General features: G+C 38.7%; 2 protein-coding genes across 2 annotated transcripts in view; one reads left to right on the forward strand and one right to left on the reverse strand.

Moving 5' to 3' along the window:
• LOC149551993 (magnesium transporter MRS2-2-like) overlaps positions 1-20,258 on the forward strand; it is a 162,337-nt gene that overhangs the window by 93,799 nt on the left and 48,280 nt on the right. Inside the window, exon 7 of the mRNA XM_089787483.1 lies at positions 5,577-5,658. Coding sequence (XP_089643609.1) covers positions 5,577-5,658 — 82 coding nt within the window. The remainder of the gene's footprint in view (positions 1-5,576; positions 5,659-20,258) is intronic.
• Positions 16,186-18,557, reverse strand: LOC149551994 (uncharacterized). Its single transcript, XM_089789759.1, has 2 exons — positions 16,332-18,557; positions 16,186-16,206 (listed from the first exon to the last, which is right to left on the reverse strand). The coding sequence occupies exon 1, from the start codon at positions 18,373-18,375 to the stop codon at positions 17,878-17,880; it is 498 nt and encodes a 165-aa protein (XP_089645885.1). The 5' UTR covers positions 18,376-18,557; the 3' UTR covers positions 16,186-16,206; positions 16,332-17,877.

Genomic DNA, 20,258 nt, shown 5'->3' on the forward strand with positions numbered 1-20,258 from the left:
GATGAGAAAGGACCTAGGTGTTATTCTTCAACAGGCTTTGGTGTTCAGATGTTATGGCTTGTTCCCACTTTGGAATTCCTTTAGCCTCAAACTATGTTTGAGGTTCAAACACACTATGAATGTTGGCAATGAGAGCAAAGTTAATGTACTCTATAGGTTTGCTCTTTTTCCAAGCAGTTCTCCCATAAATGAGCTCATCATCACAAAGATCAGTAAGTGTCTTAGTCCACCACTTAGGCAAGAGGGGACTTCCCAAGCAGTAAGTGTCTTCCTCTTGCTGATCTGGACCGGCATTCCCGCCTCTATCCATATTGTAGTCGTAGTCTTGATCAAAGAATACCTCCCGTGTCTGTATGACTGGATTCTATATCCACCTGTACAGATGAGCTAGACTGTTCGCTCTGCAGGTCTGAAATCCTATCTTGTCTTGCTTTGGCATTGCGGAAATTATAAAGCCTCTGTCGCATACTCATAAATGTTCTGATTTTAGTGTTTTGACATTTCGTCAAACACTTTCCCTCCTATCCAGCTGTTCCAAATTCCCTATAAGACCTCCACAGGATGGCAGGACTTATAGCTCTGATACCACTGTAATGACCCTTACTATAAAGGCCACTGAAACCCTCAAACTGGACTTAGGAATTTTGTCAAACAGTTGGCATGTAACCGAATAAGGCTGCAATATTACTAATTGTTGTACAACAAAACCTCAATATATGATGCCAATAATGTATGAACAACAATTCCAGATTATAACACTACCAATCTAAGAGATAGATGACAATATGAAACTCAAATATGAAGTCCAATGCAATTCTGATTTTATGACAGCAAATAGAACTGATTACAATGAGAGACTGTCACAACTATGCACTTCTAACACATCAAGCTCTTGACAATGCAATGTTATGACATGAACAATAACCCAGTTCAGATTTGGAATGCAAATGACGAAACTTTTACAACAGTTATTAATGACTGGAAATAACTATTTATGCAATGACAGTGCTCACTGTTCTAATCGAGAACATGCAATATTTTGGCAATCAAAACTTCAGTTTGTGCACCTGGAATAGCTCCAATTTTGCCGGATATGAATGCTGAATTACTGCCACACGAAGACCTCACAATCTGCCCCAAACCAACTCACAAAATTGCGGCTGCTGCCTAATTGACAGGGCCGTACAGGTACGGCCTGGTATGGCTGCTAGATAAAAATATTGCAGCGTTTTTTGTCACTCCAAAAGCAATAAATCTGGGCGCCTAGGGTTGCTGAATAACCCCCTAAAATATGAAATTCATCCGTCAAGCCAATTAGGAGTTATGAGCAAAAACGTGGGTCCAAACCCTGGACTGGCAGTCTGAAAATAATGCACAACTGTGTCTACAAACCCTATTAATCAATCCACAAATGCTAAGGCACAACTGAAACCCTTATTCCAACCAAAGTAAACCCTTATAACTGAATCTCAATGAAGTCCAAATGAGATGGCTGAATTACCAACTCCTCAAATGCAACAATTCAGGTGATATTTCACACCCTCAAAGTCGCCAATCCAAGGGAGTGATTCGTTCCCAAAGATCAAATAATTTGCACACCCAAGAGACTACAAATTTGCTCCACAATGGAAGAAGTAGAAGAAATCTCAAATCCAAGCATGTCCAAAATGAGAGGCCCAACCCTCTATTTATTCACTTTTCTAAGAAGTTGCTAGAACTTCTAGAAACATCCTTTATAAAATCTCATTATAATGCACTTTTTCTAGAACTTCTAGAAACATCCTTTATAAAATCTCATTATAATGCACTTTTTATAATAAAGTAATTTTATAAAATAAAAAGTGCAACTCAACTTAAAATTATAACATGTAGGCCCCAATAACACATAATAATAAAATATAACCTCTTTAACACTTCTTCAAGAGCAAGATATGACCATCTGATCCGTAGAATTGACTCTCTCTCCACACTATTTGCCTACGAGACTCTGGAATAGGCAAAATCCATGATCAATGTCATGTCGAACTAAAGAGGGGACATTACACCTTTGACCGCCAGTATGGGGGACGAGATCAAAAGATAAACTGCTGTGTTAACTGCTTTTGCCCATAACTTCTTTGGAACATGTTTGTGTTTGAGCATGGATCGAGCCATCTCGGTGATTGTTCTGTTTTGACATTCAACTACACTATTTTGTTGTGGTGTGTGGGGTGTGGTTAAATGGCGTTTGATGCCATGAGTATCCAAGAAGCTAGAGAATTCATTAAAACAAAATTTCTCCCCATTGTCTGACCTAAGAATAATAATAGATTTCCTAGAGTTTTTTTCAACTTAAGGTTTAATTTTCTGAAATACAGGAAATGCATCTGATTTTTTTAAAAAAAAATATACCCACATTTTTCTACTAAAATCATCAACAATTAATAGAAAATACTTGTACCCAAGAACAAGAGTGCCATAGGGCTGCAGATATCGGCATGAACGAGCTGAAGTACCTAAGAAGTTCACCATCAATCACCACTTGTTAAAGGTGTGCAATGTTGTTTCCCCACTTGGCATGCATAACAAACTCCAAGCTACTGAGTCTGAATCTATGGCAATCCAAGGACAAGCTCTTCCCGAGCAAGCTGAGAGAGATATGCACATTTAAGTGCTCATATTGCTGATGTCAAAGTGTGCTAATAGAAGACCACCGAGGAGCCAGAGCTAAGTCTCGAGATTCACTAGAATCAATAAGGCAGAAAAGATCATGAATCATGAAGACACACTACAACAATAGACTTAGTTGCCCTATCAGTGATGGTAAAATGATGTGAACTGAAGGTGACATCCAACTGTGGAGATTGTCACAACAACTGACTTGAGAGTAGATTGAGTTCCATCCTTGGAACGTAGTACACATCGAGGAATATGAGATTTCTACCAGCAGATTGAATCTGAATGTTGCATTTTCCAACAACAGTGTACTCTTCTCCTCCACCCAAAATAACAGAATCTGAATAAGGTTGGTAACTAGTGAACTAGTCTTTGCGGTGGGTGAAATGGCGAGAGGCACCTAAATCACTGTATGAAGTTGACAACTTCACATAATCTATAGGTCATTTAGCAATGAAGGCGTAAAAGGAAAATTCCGTCTACCTAGTGTGCTCTGTACTGTTCGCTTTGGGCTACGAAGCTTATTGCTTCGATTGGGCAGCTAAGCGTTTCCGACATTGAACCTTCATGTGACCAAACTTGTGGCAATAGTTGCATTGAATGTTCTTCTTCTGGGAGCCTTATGAAGGTTGAGTAGAGGACTTCTACTAAGACTTGCCTTTATCCTTCTAAAAGGATTTAGTAGCAAAAGCTTTCTCTGTGGTGGAGTTGGAACTGCTACCGAACTATTTTTTCCACCGATCTTTTTGATGCAAGAGTGTGCAGAGATCTGTGAGTTTTAGATCAACACCAAAAGAAGTGATGTTGAGAGTGTCGATAAAATGCTCATAGGAGTTGGGTAAACTCTAGAGAGTGATGACCGCAATGACCTATTCCTCCATCTTGTGATTAATGACAAGCAACTGCTAACGAATTTCTTGAATTCTATTCAGGTGAGCCTAGAGCGATGTTCGCTCATCCATTATAATAGAAAGCAGAGTGTTCTTCAAAAAGAAAGCTCTAATTTTGTCAAGTGTCTTCATGAAGATTCTTAAGATGCACCCATATCTTGGTAGCTGCCTTGCCGGATGGAATTTGAGAGCTGATCATCAACTACGGATAATTTGAGAAGTGTCATTGCCTCCCGATTATTTAGATCCCATGTATCCTGATTAGTAGCCCGTGAAACCTCGAACCTCCTGTGGTTGCTTGGATTGTCATCATTCTCTACATCTTTCCCTCCCTCATTCTCAAAATTCAAATTTCCTCCCCTACTCCTCTTCTCGATCATCATGCTATGAATATTGTAAGATCCTAGGTGGAGACTAATGTTAATGTATTACTAGTCAATAATACTTTAAATTTTGAAACTACTTTATAAGATTAATTATAAACTGTAGTGGTTAGCAATTTCCTTGTCTAAGGACCATCTATAATAGTGTACAATAGCTCTAATTTTAATGTTCAAGGATGTTTGCTATGGCTATTAAAGCTTCTTGGTCTAGGTCTCAGGTACTTTTAGATAATTATGTTATATTTTGTAATAATTTTAGTTTAATATTAATAAAAATAGTTATAATTTATGATTAGTTTATAATATTAATTATATATTTTTCTCATCAAAATCTATGGAGTGAGGCGTACAGAGAGCACAAGTCATATTGAAACCACGATTTAGAACAAATTCATTAGTTGGTTTGTCACTATCTCACATGCCCCCCTACAATTTAGGATGATTGAGGCCCTTCAGATTTTGTTGATGGCCGCCATTACAATTCCCACTCCTCTTTTTAGGGTTTTTTAGAGATTGGAAAGAAAACTTAAGTGACAAAAGTAGAAATTGTTTGCATGCCGATTATGAATTGACTTTACTTCCATCCTGGAATCGACCTTATTTCTAAGTGTTTAGTCAATTTCGTTAGCTTTTTGTAGGATTTTGTAGGTTTTTTTCAATGATATTTTTAAAGTTTTTTGCCATTTTTTAGGGATTTTGATATGATTTTAATGCACTTTAAATGCAAAAAGGCCATAGAAAATTAGGACAACGATTGGTCAATAATTTTTTAATGAATTGAGATTTTTTCAATGAAAAAATCGATTTGCTTACGATTCAGGATGTATCGGGATTTTTTGCAGATTTATGCTTCTATGATTTAAACAGGGTTTTGGGCTTGTATAAGGTCCATCAAGTGACATTTTGTAATCCAAGGTGTAATTCTACACTAGATTAGGAATTAGTACATTGAGGTGATGTGTGGCCTGGATGGCAATGGAAGCTAGAGTATGACCAAGAAACCATATGTGATGTATGGAAGAGCACATCCACATTCACAACTAGATGATATACCCAACGGGTTATACCTTCCTGCAAAGGAGAGCTATCTTGTACACATAATAGAAGGTTGTGAAAACTGTTACTCTTACAAACTCAAACTGGTTTACAAACCAAAGCTTTCTTGCAATTTCCAAAGCAAAGTAGAAGAACATCTAGATATATAACTACCTTTGTTTCCATCTTTATGAATTGTGGAGAAAACATATCATTGGTTTATCCTATACTTAAATCACATAAACATGGGCTCTAGGACTCATGTAGAATATCTTTCTATGTAAACAATGTGTTTATGGCTAATATTTGATTATGGTTATAGATTATATTCTGACATTGGTATGAGTGTGCCTTTCTTGTGAACTAAAGAGAACTGATTAAAGCTGGATTGATGGCTATAATTTGGTAACTTTTGTTCCCATTGCACATCAAGCAATACATTCAGCACTATTTTAGGGGTTTGTTATGATCATAAAGCTTGTGCATATAGAATTTGTTTAATGCAGAATAGCTGATCAATCAAATGTTCTTTTCGTAATTTGCACATTATATTAATGCATGCTGTTAATACTCTTTATTATCATACAGTTATAGTTGACATGTGCAATGGCAGGTTGCAGAGATTGCTGCCTCTTAAGAGAGTCTTGACTGAAGTGGAGCATGATATCTCAGACACTCATGAAGCTCTAGAACAGGCACACATCCTGATAACATCTCCTAAACTTAGGGTTCATTTATTTATTTATGATTCAATTACTGGAGAGGATTGATTTATTTCATAGTACTGATGAGGCATCTGAGCTAGTTGTTCTTGAGGGTGGATCCAAAAATATTGTTATTTTAATTTCCTATTCAGATTAGGTGTTAAAAAGTAAATGTAGGCATCTATACGTCTCAATGTACTTCGTAAAGTGTTCACTGGGACATGGGGGGTTATTATTTAATATTTGTGGTTTATGTCTTAAAGAACTATATTTTGTTGTGTGAGCATATAATTCTATCGTTTATAAGGCTAAAATCATGAAGGTTCCCATCTTGGTGTTGGTATGGGCAAGGGAAAGAGTCATGCATTCACTTGTATTTGTGGTTTAACAAAAATTGAAAAGACACCTATTTAGGTACCCACTTTGGAAAGTTGAAGATACACCACCTTAGGAGCCCTCTTGGAAAGTTGAAGAGTCATCCATTAGCTATATGTTGCATTTCTTGATTGCCATGTGTTGCTCTCCAAGAGGAAGTGGGATCTCAAATATGCATAGGAGTGCTATGAAAAGGAGGCACGGGCAAGGGCTTATTCATTCTGAGCTTTTTTGCTGGAACAACCTTAGGAGCCCTCTTGGAAAGTTGAAGAGTCATCTATTAGCTATATGTTGCATTTCTTGATTGCCATGTGTTGCTCTCCAAGAGGAAGTGGGATCTCAAATATGCATAGGAGTGCCATGAAAAGGAGGCATGGGCAAGGGCTTATTCATTCTGAGCATTTTTGTGTTCATGGATACAGAATGGTAAGATTTCGAAAAGGAATGGTTTTTAGCTCCATCTTGCAAGTTGTAAAGCCTAAGTGACTAATATTTTGTAGTTGAAGAATTTGTATTTCATTTCTATTGAAATAGAAGGCAAGTTATTTTTGCAATTTTCAGAGTTATCTCTTTGTTGTGCTATGTATGAATATTGGGTAAAGTAACCTTGGGTGGAGCAACCCTTCATCTAATGTAACAAAGCATGTGATATGGTGTATATGGGTAGTTCCCATCATCATTTGCCCCTGCTTCATTAATAACAACAGTTGATGGGCCTTTTCATTAAAATTTTTCTCAAGAGATGCAATGGCGGTTTCGGTCTTGTTTTTGAATGTTTGAAAGCTATTATGGAAATCTTCCATCTTTACATCCATATGTGTAATTTATTTTGCAGGGGGAAAATGGAGCAAGGGAGGATGAAAAAGAAAAACATTATCCTCCAACCTTGAACAATTGGCAATGCAACACGTAAATGATATTTTGAACATCAATAAAAATGAACAAATGAATGCTATCAATCATTTAATCTATAGGTTCCTCTTGATGGTATAAAATTAGTTAGCCTACCTAGTAGGGCCCACACCTTTTTGGGACACCCCGGAAAGACAACAAATTTGAATTTTGGTGGAGCATTAATAAAAATCACATAAATGGCCTATTCAAAGTTAATAGAAGAAATCTTATTTTCAGTTTATTCAGTTTCAACTTAGATGGTCACTAACAATCACACGACTTTTGGATACCCTAGAAAGAGACAAAATAAAACTGAACTCTTATAGTGCATGGATAGATAACTTAAATAAATGTGGGTTCAATGGCCTCTTCAATGTTTACATAAGAAATAATCTTCTTTTCAGCTTAGTCAGTTTAGACTTGGATGGGCACTAACAATCAGGTAGTGGCTCTCCATGTGGACTTTAATCCTTGATTACCGAACTTCATTCACAACTGTAATATCCTCCCCTGATTTGAACTTTGACTTGTAGAAATTTAACTTAAGGAATATTGTCAAACACTTTGTATGCAAACTCATAAAGCTGATTTCCTCAATAAATTGCTTTCCAATGAGTAGATTTACGAACAACTATGAAGTGACATTAAAATGCATAATACACATCATAACATTTTCACAAACACTTGGCACACATTCAACAGTATATGAAAAATCTGGAAACTCTTTCAATTTGCTGATAAAAGGGTGATTTTTAAATGTAGATGTGCACTTACAGCTGCCTTAAAGGCTGCAACAACTATTCAGACTTGTATTCAACAATTATTATGCAAAGTATCAAAATTTGACAGAAGAAACCTGGAATTAGTTGCCGTAGTATTTTGCAGATGTAGTCGGCAGCCCTCCAAACTTCTAATCAGCCGGAAAAACAAGTAAACTTGATACCAACACTGTTTACGCCGTACTGTAGCAAAATACTGTTCATGCCGACTGTAGCAAAATACTGTTCATGCGGCACTATAGCAATAACTAACTTCAGATCTGCACCTCAAACCCTTGTAAATTTCTTTATTCGAACGCCCCAAATGAAACCCAGTGTATTTCCTGAAGTGAAAACACCCTTGATCCTCCTGACTGTGTCTTCCAACAGCGAAGAGAATGCTAGCAAAGAGGGATTCCGTCCTCCAAGCCCGATAATCAGATATCCAGCAACATAACATTAATCTTCATCCAAGCATACAAAAAAAAAGCTCTTCCATTTCTTTTATAGTGTTCTCACAAGAGCTCAATCCTTCGTTTTCTCAATGTGGGATAAAACATAACTCCCTTTATGTACCTTATGCCTCCAATGTGTTATAAAAATAAAGGGACCTCTTTTAATTTAAATATTTCCCACAAACTATAGTCTATGCATTAATAAAGTTAAATATTTAAATTTAACTTTATAAAATGGCTTTATCAATGCATAACAAATCTTATCAATGATAAATAAGTTTTCCTGTCGATTTTAAACAATTACCATCGACATACCACTGTGACTGAATGTCCGGCCATGTCCAAGATGACTTACTATAAATAGTAAGTATGCCCAAAGTTGCCCCAGAACCCCTCAGAAAGACCTGCAACTGAAACTGTCTAGGCCGAATGGCCTCTAAGCCCCTTTAATGTCCTAGTTAGCTTACGGGATTGTGGGAAAATAGGCTAATGACAACATCATGCTATGAATGCTAGAAAGGGGACATTACAGTCCGCCCTTCCCAAAATTGCTTGTCCTCAAGCAATTTCAGCTCTGGATGCTGCAATATCTGCTCATTTTCCCAAGTAGCATCCTCGACAGGTAGGTTCCTCGACTTCACTAGATACTCCCTGATAGTCCTCCTACGAAGCACCCTCTTCCTGGAGTCAAGTATGGCCTCGGGAACCAAGATAAGCTTTCCCTCATCATCAAGAGGTGGCAATACTACTGAAGGCACCACATTGTGACCCAATGCCTTCTTAAGGCGTGACACATGAAACACATTATGCACTTTACTGTCTGCAGGCAACTCCAACTCATAAGCTACTTCGCCCACTCTCCTGATTACTTTGAACGGTCCATAGTAGCGTGGTTTCAATTTCTCTGCTCCACTCTTCTTGAGAGAGGACTTTCTATACGGCTGTAACATGAGGTACACCATATCTCCCACCTCAAAAGACCTCTCAACCCTGTGCTGATCAGCATATTGCTTCTGCTGATTTTGTGCTTTTTGCAAATTTTCCTTCAAGGATCGCATAATGTCCTGGCACTTCTGCAAAGTATCCTTGGCCTTAGGCACCCTGCTGTCCCCAAATAACAAATCCAAAAAATTAGGAGCATCATACCCGTACAGTGCCATAAAAGGGGACATTTGAATAGACATATGGAAAGAGGTATTATAGCAGTACTCCCCTAGATGTAGCCACTTCACCCAAGCCTTCTGCTCTCCTGCAATGTAGTTTCGAAGGTACCCCTCAACCCATTTGTTCACTATCTCTGTCTGCCCATCAGTTTGGGGGTGGTAGCTGGTACTCAGAGTGAGCTCTGTTCCACATAACCTGAACAACTCCTGCCAAAAGTGGCTCATAAATCTGCTGTCTCTGTCACTGACTATGCTCCGTGGTATCCCATGTAGTCTGAATACCTCTCGAAAAAATAGTTCTGCTGTTTGTGCTACTGAATATGTAGATGAAATTGCAAAGAAATGTGCAAATTTCGTCAATCTGTCTACCACAACAAAGATACAATCCCGACCCTGTGCCTTGGGGAGGCCTGTGATAAAATCCATGGAAATGCTATCCCACTTCTTCTCTGGTATGGGTAGGGGTTGTAGTAAACCACCCGGAAAAGAATGTTCCTGTTTGTTTTGCTGACACACAGGGCATTCCCTCACAAATTGAAGCACCTCTAATTTGAGTCCTTTCCAAGTGAAGTGCTCTCTCACTTGCTGATATGTCTTAAAGAATCCGGGATGTCTTGCCATTGGTGAATCATGAAATGCCCTCAAAATCTTCTGCTTCATAGCAGACCCGGGTACTAAATAAATCCTTTCCTTGTAGATGATCAGATCATTTACGACAGTGTATCGACTATCTTGAATAGCTCCCTCAATAATGCTAGATGCCCAACTATCCTTAGCATATTCTGCCAAGATCATCTCTCTCCAATCATCCATGACTATCCCAACAACAAGCAAATGAGGCCTTCTAGATAAAGCATCTACAACAATATTTATCTTCCCTTTGACATAGGCTATGTTGAAATCATAGGCCTGTAATTTACTCACCCATTTCTGTTGCCTGTCATTAAGGTCCTTCTGTCCAAGGAAATGTTTCAAGCTATTATGATCTGTTTTTACTGTGAACCGGCTTCCCACTAAGTACTGCCTGAACTTAGCTAGCGCGTGCATGATTGCTAGCATCTTTTTGTCGTAGATGCTGTAGGTTCTCTCCACACCTCGTAATTTTCTACTCTCATATGCGATGGGATGTTTGTCTTGCATGAGAACAGCTCCTATGCCCTCTCCCGAGGCATCACACTGCAGCTCAAAGGGCCTGGTGAAATCTGAAATGGCTAAAACAGGACATGTACTCATCAGCTCCTTAAACCTGTCAAAACAATCCTAAGCCCTCTTTGACCACTTGAAACTATCTTTCCGTGTCAAATTTGTAAGTGGTGCTGCTATCTGTGAAAATCCCTTCACAAATCTGCGGTAGAACCCACAAAGCCCGAGAAATCCCTTGAGCTGTGAAGTGTTCCTCGGTGGTGGCCAATCCAGAATGGCCCTGATCTTGTCTGGGTCAACCTGAACACTTCCTGCACTAATAATATGCCCTAGATAGAGCAACTCTGTCATCCCAAACTCACATTTACTCATCTTGGCATATAATGACTCCCTCTCTAGAATACTGAGCACTGTATCAATATGCTTCAAATGTTCCTCCCAAGTACGGTTGTATATCAGTATATCATCAAAAAATATCAACACAAACTTCCTCAACTGATCTCTGAACACTCTATTCATACAGGACTGGAAAGTGGCAGGGGCATTTGTCAACCCAAAGGGCATGACTAAGAACTCAAAATGTCCATAGTGGGATCTAAAAGCTGTCTTCTCCACATCCACCTCTCTAACCCATATCTGATGGTAGCCGGATCTCAAATCAATCTTGGAGAAGTAGCATGCACCATGCAATTCATCAATAAGCTCATCGATGCGCGGGATAGGGTATCGGTTCTTGATTGTCTTCTTGTTTAGCTCCCTATAATCAATGCACATCCTCATTGTACCATCCTTCTTCTTTACCAATACTACTGAAGAAGCGAAAGGACTTTTGCTTGGCCGTATGTGCCCCATGTCAATCAACTCCTTAATTGCCTTTTCTATTTCATCCTTACATCTCTTCAGATGGCGGTAAGGTGTGATGATAACTGGCTTAGCCCCTTCCTCTAATTCAATAACATGCTCGATTCCCCTATCCGGGGGTCTCCCTGGAGGTATCTCACCAAACACCTTAGTATGTTTGGTTATTATTTTTTGTACATCAGGTGGATACTCTTGTTTATGCTGCTCTGTCATCTCAGGCATTACTCTAAACTCTGCTGCCCACTGCACCTGATCATGTCTAAAGAAACTCTGCATCCGCTTGAGTGACACCACTCGAAGTCTCCCATCTGACAAACCTCTGAGCACTATCTTCTTACCATTTGCCTCAAACCTCATTTCCATTTTCTCAAGGTTAAATGTAAACTCTACCAGAGACTTCATCCAGTTCATCCCAAGCACCATATCCTGATCACCAATGTTGACCACAAAGAAATCTCCTGTCATGTCATAATCTCCCAAACGAAGTTGCAAATTGGAGATTTTCTTGGTACATTCAATTTTGAAGCCATCGACAACCATCACCTTAAATCCCCTATGCTCCTCTGTATGTAGCCCTCTTCGTGTCACAAACTTCTCATCAATGAAGTTATGTGTCGCCCCTGTATCAATGAGTGCCACAACTCTGTCCATCCAAGGTTCCCCTAACTCTGAAAGTGACGGCCTCCTGTATACTTGACAACTGAGCTATCGTGCTATCACCGCGTGCTTCCTCTTGTGAAGAACTATCATCATCTCCATCTGATTCAGATGACTGCTCTGAATCTCCATCTACTGACTCTTCGGCTGAAAAGTACTCCATCTGCTTAGCTTTTACTTTCAATGGACACTTATGTGACAAATCCCAAGGCTCCCTGCAATGAAATCAAAGCTTTTTCTTCCTGAGATCATTAAGTGTCTCATTGTCCAACCTCTTACTTTCCTCCTTAGCTGGCTGAACCTCTTTATGAAAAGGTTTCCTGTCCTTATCTTTCCTTGAAGGGAAACTCTTTGCTTGGAATTTATTTTTTGAAGATGAAGAGGAATCCATGTCACGAGCTTTCTTAATGGCTTCCTGCAAAGTGGGAGGGTTGAGAGCTTTAATCCACCCTCTCAACGGATCAGCTAAACCATCCATAAATAGAACTAGTATCCTCCGTTCAGATACATCTGTTACTAACACTGCAAGTTTCTGAAACTCTGAAATGTATGTTTCCAATGATCCCCACTGTTTAAGCTGAGCTAACTCCTTGAAATGGAGTTCTGGATCCTTCCTATCAAAACGTTCAATCAGCCTCTCTGTAAACTCCACATATGAGGTAATGTGTGCATGTCCCATAGTGACCATACCATGATGCCACCACTCGTGTGCTAACCCATCCAGATGAATTGCTGTGTACTTAATAGCTTCTTCCTCGGGCATAGGGTTCAATTGAAAGTATGTGTCAAGCTTTTGAACCCAAGCTCTTGCTGTAGACTTTCTTGAGCCATCATAATATGGTAACTCAAGTCTCCCTACTTTCTTCCGTAGCTCATAGCTCTGGTTCCTGTCATGTCCACGTGGCATATGTTTCATCCGCACATCCATATACTCCCTAAAGGTAATTGCAGCAGTAAAATCTGGCCCTTCGGCTTCCCAATCTCTCCTTAACTGGTCCTGTATATCAGTAATTTGAGGCTCTGGTACGAGCTGCTCTGGAGCTCTAGGAGGAAATGTAGGAATCATGGGCCTTGAACTCACTTTCCTAGCTCGCTGGGGTGCATGACCGAAATTGTTCCCAACTTGTTCATCTCCATTATGTGTCCCATACTGATCATTTCCATTCTGATTGTTACCATTCTGATTATTTCCTCCACCCATGTTAGCATTCAACCCCATTTGACGAGCCATCATCTGCATCATAAGATCCAATCTCTGATTCTGTTCCTGTGCCATTTGTTCTGCTACTCGCTGACCCTGTACCAAGGTCTCTAATAACTGTAAGAATCTTTCCTCTCCAAGCTCTGGACCGGCATTCCCGCCTCCACCTAATCTTGTATTCCTGTCATCTCGGTCACCCATATTGCTGTCTTGATCAAAGAATACCTCCGCTGTGTCTGTATGACTGGATTCTATACCCCCTTGTACGGATGAACTAGACTGTTTGCTTTGCAGGTCTGAACTCCTACTTTGTCTTGCTCTGGTATTGCGGAAATTATAAGGCCCCTGTCGCATGCTCAAACATAAATGCTCTGATTTTAGTGTTTTGATATTTCATCAAATACTTTCCCCTCTATCCTCCAGTTCCAAATTTCCTATAAGACCTCCACAGGATGGCAGGACTTATAGCTCTGATACCACTGTAATATCCTCCCCTGATTTGAACTTTGACTTGTAGAAATTTAACTTAAGGAATATTGTCAAACACTTTGTATGCAAACTCATAAAGCTGATTTCTTCAATAAATTGCTTTCCAATGAGTAGATTTACGAACAACTATGAAGTGACATTAAAATGCATAATACACATCATAACATTTTCACAAACACTTGGCACACATTCAACAGTATATGAAAAATCTGGAAACTCTTTCAATCTGCTGATAAAAGGGTGATTTTTAAATGTAGATGTGCACTTACAGCTGCCTTAACAGCTGCAACAACTATTCAGACTTGTATTCAACAATTATTATGCAAAGTATCAAAATTTGACAGAAGAAACCTGAAATTAGTTGCCGTAGTATTTTGCAGATGTAGTCGGCAGCCCTGCAAACTTCTAATCAGCCGGAAAAACAAGTAAACTTGATACCAACACTGTTCACGTCGTACTGTAGCAAAATACTGTTCATGCCGACTATAGCAAAATACTGTTCATGCGGCACTATAGCAATAACTAACTTCAGATCTGCACCTCAAACCCTTGTAAATTTCTTTATGCGAACGCCCCAAATGAAACCCAGTGTGTTTCCTGAAGTGAAAACACCCTTGATCCTCCTGACTGTGTCTTCCAACAGCGAAGAGAATGTTAGCAAAGAGGGATTCCGTCCTCCAAGCCCGATAATCAGATATCCAGCAACATAACATTAATCTTCATCCAAGCATACAAAAAAAAAGCTCTTCCATTTCTTTTATAGTGTTCTCACAAGAGCTCAATCCTTCGTTTTCTCAATGTGGGATAAAACATAACTCCCTTTATGTACCTTATGTCTCCAATGTGTTATAAAAATAAAGGGAAGTCTTTTAATTTAAATATTTCCCACAAATTATAGTCTATGCATTAATAAAGTTAAATATTTAAATTTAACTTTATAAAATGGCTTTATCAATGCATAACAAATCTTATCAATGATAAATAAGTTTTCTTGTCGATTTTAAACAATTACCATCGACATACCACTGTGACTGAATGTCCGGCCATGTCCAAGATGACTTACTATAAATAGTAAGTATGCCCAAAGTTGCCCCAGAACCCCTCAGAAAGACCTGCAACTGAAACTGTCTTGGCCAAATGGCCTCTAAGCCCCTTTAATGTCCTAGTTAGCCTATGGGACTGTGGGGAATTAGGCTAACGACAACATCATGCTATGAATGCTAGAAAGGGGACATTACAACAAACATATGTTGGACCATTGATGTAAAAATCGCCTGAGGAGATTAATCGCCTAGGCCTGAAAATGTTTAATCGGGAAAAATCGGGAACTAAAAAACCATTAAATTTTAATAAAAAAATGCGATTTTTTTACAAAATTCAATGTTTTTTTGCATCTAATGACTTAATTACTAACAATACATAAGAAACAATCATGTTTAGATATATATCAATGCAAAAAGAGTTATTAATCGGTAAATTACTAACAAGTAAGTAGTGACAAGTTGTAAATTACTAACAACTAACAAGTTCACAACACATGAGAAGTATTGTCATAAATAAAGTGTCAAATGTAAAGAGTTCAAATAAGCACATCAACATGACTACAAATAAATACAAATGTCAAATACAGGACTACATCTTCCTCTTCCCAGTCACTTTACTAGCGAGTGTGGGAGAGGGTAAAGCTCTACAACTAGAACCCTGCAGGGTTTGTGCTCGTGTCTGTGTCTGTGCCAATGCAGGAGATGGTGTAGCTATAGAACTAGATGTTGGTAGCTCCACATTCGCTGCGTGCAAGCTGTCAAGGTCCTCTGCAGTAAGCTCAATGTCATCATCCTCATCATCGCCCTCCTCGATGTCATCTAAATCGATGTCATATCCAGTTCCACCCCCTTCCTCCTCCGCAGCCTCCTCCGCGGCCTCCCTCTCCAAATTGGAGATGTCCTCCTATGTAAATAAGGGAGCCTACTCCTGTGCCGTCCAATCATAATAAGGATCTATCTCATCCAAATCGATTGGCCCAGGAGGATCTTGTTGGGCCTTTTTCATGCGCAATTTAAGATTATATTGCACATAGACCATGTCATTCATCCTCTTTTGGGACAACCTGTTTCTCTTTTTTGTGTGGATGGCCTCAAACAAACTCCTGTTGCGCTCACAATGTGATGCATTACACGGCTGCGATAGGATTCTGAGAGCAAATTTTGCAAGATTTGGAGTGCTTGCACCCCAAGTGGTCCACCAAGCCACTGCATCACAAAAATTGTACAAGTTAGAAAATACTAATAGACAACAAAAAGTGAAACATAAATATTAATTTAGCATTTGAGATTCAGAAGTTTGCAAATGTATTACCTGGGGTTTTTGTAAGCCTTGCTCTCTTGCAGAGAGAAGTGGAGAACACCTTGCCCCCTGCTGAAGTGAAGATCTCCTGCTCAGCGATGATTTTATATCTCGTTTCCTCGCTGGTTACCATCTTTTCGACGCACTCACTTGGGCCTCTGATGACCTCTCCATCAAGATCTGCATATGTACCATCAGCCCTAAAACCAAAAACCAAAAACAAATAAGTCTTGCAATTTTAGTACACACCCAACACCCTACGAAAGCAAAATGAACTCAAGTCTTTGTTAACTTAAATTTGAGTAAGAATGAGCTTATAGTATACCTAAAACGTGGGTTGAGGAAATATCCTGCTGCATGAATGGGTTGGTGAAGCTGATTATTCCACCTTCTATCAATGATCTGCCAAATGGGTTCATATTTGATGCTTTCCCCCTTGTAGTAATTTTTGACAGATTCTTTGGCCTTGTCCATGGCCTCATATAGTTCACCCATTGGTGTTTGGTCTCCATCAACCAAACGCAGAACTCTGACTAAAGGCTCAGACACCTGCAATATAAATTTGAAATTAGTTGACAAGTTACAAAATTATTATTTACTTGAGTTACAAACTTAGTATGTTATAAAGTTGTAAAGTGTAAACTAAAACTTAAAGTTTTGTAGTTACCTTTACTATTTCATCAGGCTTATCTTCAAAATATTTATCAAACACAATCCGCTCAACATTCTCTCCTTCACTCTTCTTTGAAAATGTGGAAGCAAGCCATTTTTTGGAAACAAACATTTGCTTCAAAGAAGCCAAATTATCGAAAATGCTTTGCAATGTCAAAAAAATCGTTGCAAACTTTGTGACGGCAGGCTTGACAATTTCTTTGCCATCAGTGTGCTCTCTCATCAGGCTAAGGACCCATGGGTGATTGTATATGTATTTTGTCACCCGCCTTGCATCCTCCACAATTGGAGTGACCCACTCAAGTTTGCCCATGTCCTCCAAAAGAAGGTCAAGGACATGTGCTACACGGGGTCCAAGAGAGAGTGGGGTGCCTCTGCTGTAGGAGTTTTCCTACCAATTGTAAAAGCAAATACTAATTAGTTTCCAACTTTTCAAATATATCAAACTATTAAAAATTCTTGTTGTGAAATTCACAATGCACATGCAACATAAAATTACGGTTTACCTGCTGATACATATGCAGCAGCATTGTCTGTGATGATTTGCACCACATTTTCAATGCCAATCTCTAAGACCATGTTCTCCAACATCAATGCGAATGTCTGAGCATTTTTTACCTTGTTGGAGGCATCGATTGATTTTAGGAACACCACATTATCATTACAGCAGGCCAAAAAATTAATTATGGTCCTGCTCTTCCCATCCGTCCACCCGTTAGAAAGAATGGTGCAACCAAATTTTGTCCATTCTTGTTTCTGTTCCTCAACAAATGCTTTGGCCCTCTCAACAGCATTTCCAATAAGCCTACAAAATCAAAATTTAGTTATGTCTTAGATTCTTAGTAATTTAAAATTGATTTAGACTTTAGTAATCAACATTCTAATTTCTAGATAAATTAATTAAAATTTAGAACTAAGTAAAAAGTTAAAACTTAAAAGGAAATCGAGTGTAATAGAATTATTCGCTTACCTGCCACCCAACACAAAACAAGAAGGGGACTTGTACCCCTTTCCTGCAATTGTCAACCCTGTGGCCAAAGCCTCCCAATAGGGACTGTCAACAACACTAATAGGAAGGTTGTTGAAAACCCAGAAATCTGCTAGTGCATTGTCCAACTGGTCATGGACCTCCTTATTCCATCTAGTGGCCTCTAATGAAGGTTGTGCACCAGGTGTGTGCCTCGGCACAAAATAGCTCCCTATCCCAGAAGCACCTGCTGATCCTGATGGTGCGGAAGTGCTAGGAGGTGGAGTGGGAGTGGGAGTGAAACTCGTGAAAGAAAAACCACCCTGTTTGCGGACACGCGGCCCACGATAAGAGCCAGCCATGCTCTCAATGGCTGCCTCCTCCTCCTGAACATCAACGAAACTGCCCTGGGTCTCTGCTGTGGCTGCCCTGACATGAATTTATTCCGCTCTCTTTGCAATTTTTTTTGCTCTCCAACTGTGAGCAAGGCATTTGGAAATCTTTTTATTTCTTCTGTTGTACTCTCACAAGGATTCGTATCATGTTTTGAGATGTGATATTTGAACCGGTAAATGCCCTCGGATATTACTTTTTCACATCGAATGCAAATCACTTTGGTTGGTTCATCGGGTGCTTCATAGGCATATTTCCATGCTTGATCTCTCGCATTCTTTGGCCTGGTGCCAATGTAGCCTGAGGGGCATGGAGTCAATGGCCATTTGTCTGCCATTTAAAACTGCTGCGGGCTGCCTACACATACAAATTTAAAAAAAAAACTATAAATAAATTATAACAAGATCAAAGTTAACAGTTAAACAAAGAATTCAAGCAACATTCCAATAACAACACCAATAAATTGAAATCCAAATAACGTTCAAACAAACTAGCTGCTAGGGTTTCAAATTTTTTTAAAAAGGGTAAATTTTTAGCATAAATTCGATCTAGAATGGAAAAAAATGCAAATGAATGCATTTAATCTTGCTTACATTCATCAAATGCATTCCTAACTAATTAGGAATGTATTTTTATCCATTTACATGCAAGAAAAAAAAATACAATTTCTTGCAAAAACAAAAAATAAAGATTCAAATCACTTACCTAGTAACGAAGAAATCGAATCAAAAGGCCTCCAAATGCACTTGATTCCGCCTGTTTCTTGCCAATAACTCCTTCTCTATCCTCTCCTCTCCAAAAAGCCCTAAGCAATGTAAAAACATAATGAAAAAAATGTGTTTTTTTGTCATTTTATGTGACTGCTGGGCGCGGGCGATTTTTTTGCAACAAATCGCGATTTTTTAGGCGATTAATTTGCGATTTTTTGGAAAAAATCTGCCAAAAAAAATTGTGATTTTTGGGGCGACTAAATCGCTGGCCCCAAAAAATCGCAATTTTATCTCGTATCGCCGATTAATCGGCGATACTCACATCTATGTGTTGGACTATGTCAAGTATCTCTAATTATAATCAGAAATTACAAATTCTTGGAGGCCTTTTCACCAAGCAATACTTTTTGGATGTAGGGGAAAATTATATATATATTTAGAACGGAAGGGGGCTTCAGTGTTTTATTTAAAAGAATGGAACACATTAGTACATTGGCATCAATGGGATTAGGTTAAGTGCGTTGGAAGACCTTCCATTTCGTGGGGTTTAGAGAAGATCATTTGCCTTGTTTTCTTGATAACAGATTTTGATATAAGTGGTGGAAGCATGGTCACTAGAGAGCTGGCAGGCCAAGTTGTGACAATAGTTACAGATTTTGTGGATGGAATCACTCATAAAAAACTGAAGATGCCCAAGGTTGAAACAGTGGAATTTATGAAAGATATTTTGGACAATAGAAATCTTGTCATGTCGTAGGTGTTGAAAGGAATATTTACTCTCAATATGGGGACATTGAAGTAAACTTGTAGAGCGAAGTGTTAGTAAAATGATAGAAGTTTGGATTTTATTTGTACTTTACAAGAAGGTTAGTGTGCATGTTCAAGTTTGGTTTGGGAAAAATTTGCAGCAAGTTTGTAAACGAATTAAATATGAGAAAATATGTAGTGCTATAAAATGATTTTTTCCAATTTAAACATTATATTAGGCTAAAAATGTTGAAACTTTTTTTAAAAGGCATATATTAGGATTGATGAGGACTTATCAAATCAAAATCTTATACAACTATGTGTTGGGATTAAGGTGTCTCAACCTTATAGTGTAAAGTGCCTTGACAATTTTTGAAGTTTTATCCCTATTTTTCTGCCTTAGGAATTTTGTCAAACACTTCCCTTGCAGCCTCAGTTTGCTGATGTTTGTTGTTTTGCTATGATTTTTGAATGCCAATGATATTGATGAATACAAATGATTGCAAAATAACTAATTGGAAATCAATGTGATATGCAACTTCTTTTTATTATTTTCCAAATGCAAGTACGTGACATTCTGATGTAAAATGCACACCTACAACCAAGAGGTATTTTCACAAACACCTAGTACGCATCCTATGACTATGCAATGAGACATTTTTACAAACATTTGGCATATAAACTGAACAGCTGAATTAAGTTGATTTCCCTTCAATACTTCAATGTTCACAATGACTGAATACTTTGGTAACAAAAAGACATA

The sequence above is a fragment of the Cupressus sempervirens genome, chromosome 6 (assembly GCF_028749045.1).
Source record: "Cupressus sempervirens isolate cs-2001-9-10 chromosome 6, ASM2874904v1, whole genome shotgun sequence".
Lineage (NCBI taxonomy): Eukaryota > Viridiplantae > Streptophyta > Pinopsida > Cupressales > Cupressaceae > Cupressus > Cupressus sempervirens.

Excerpts from the sequence above, each read along its gene's own strand:
- LOC149551994 (XM_089789759.1), bottom strand. The coding sequence starts at position 18,375 with ATGGCAGACAAATGGCCATTGACTCCATGCCCCTCAGGCTACATTGGC.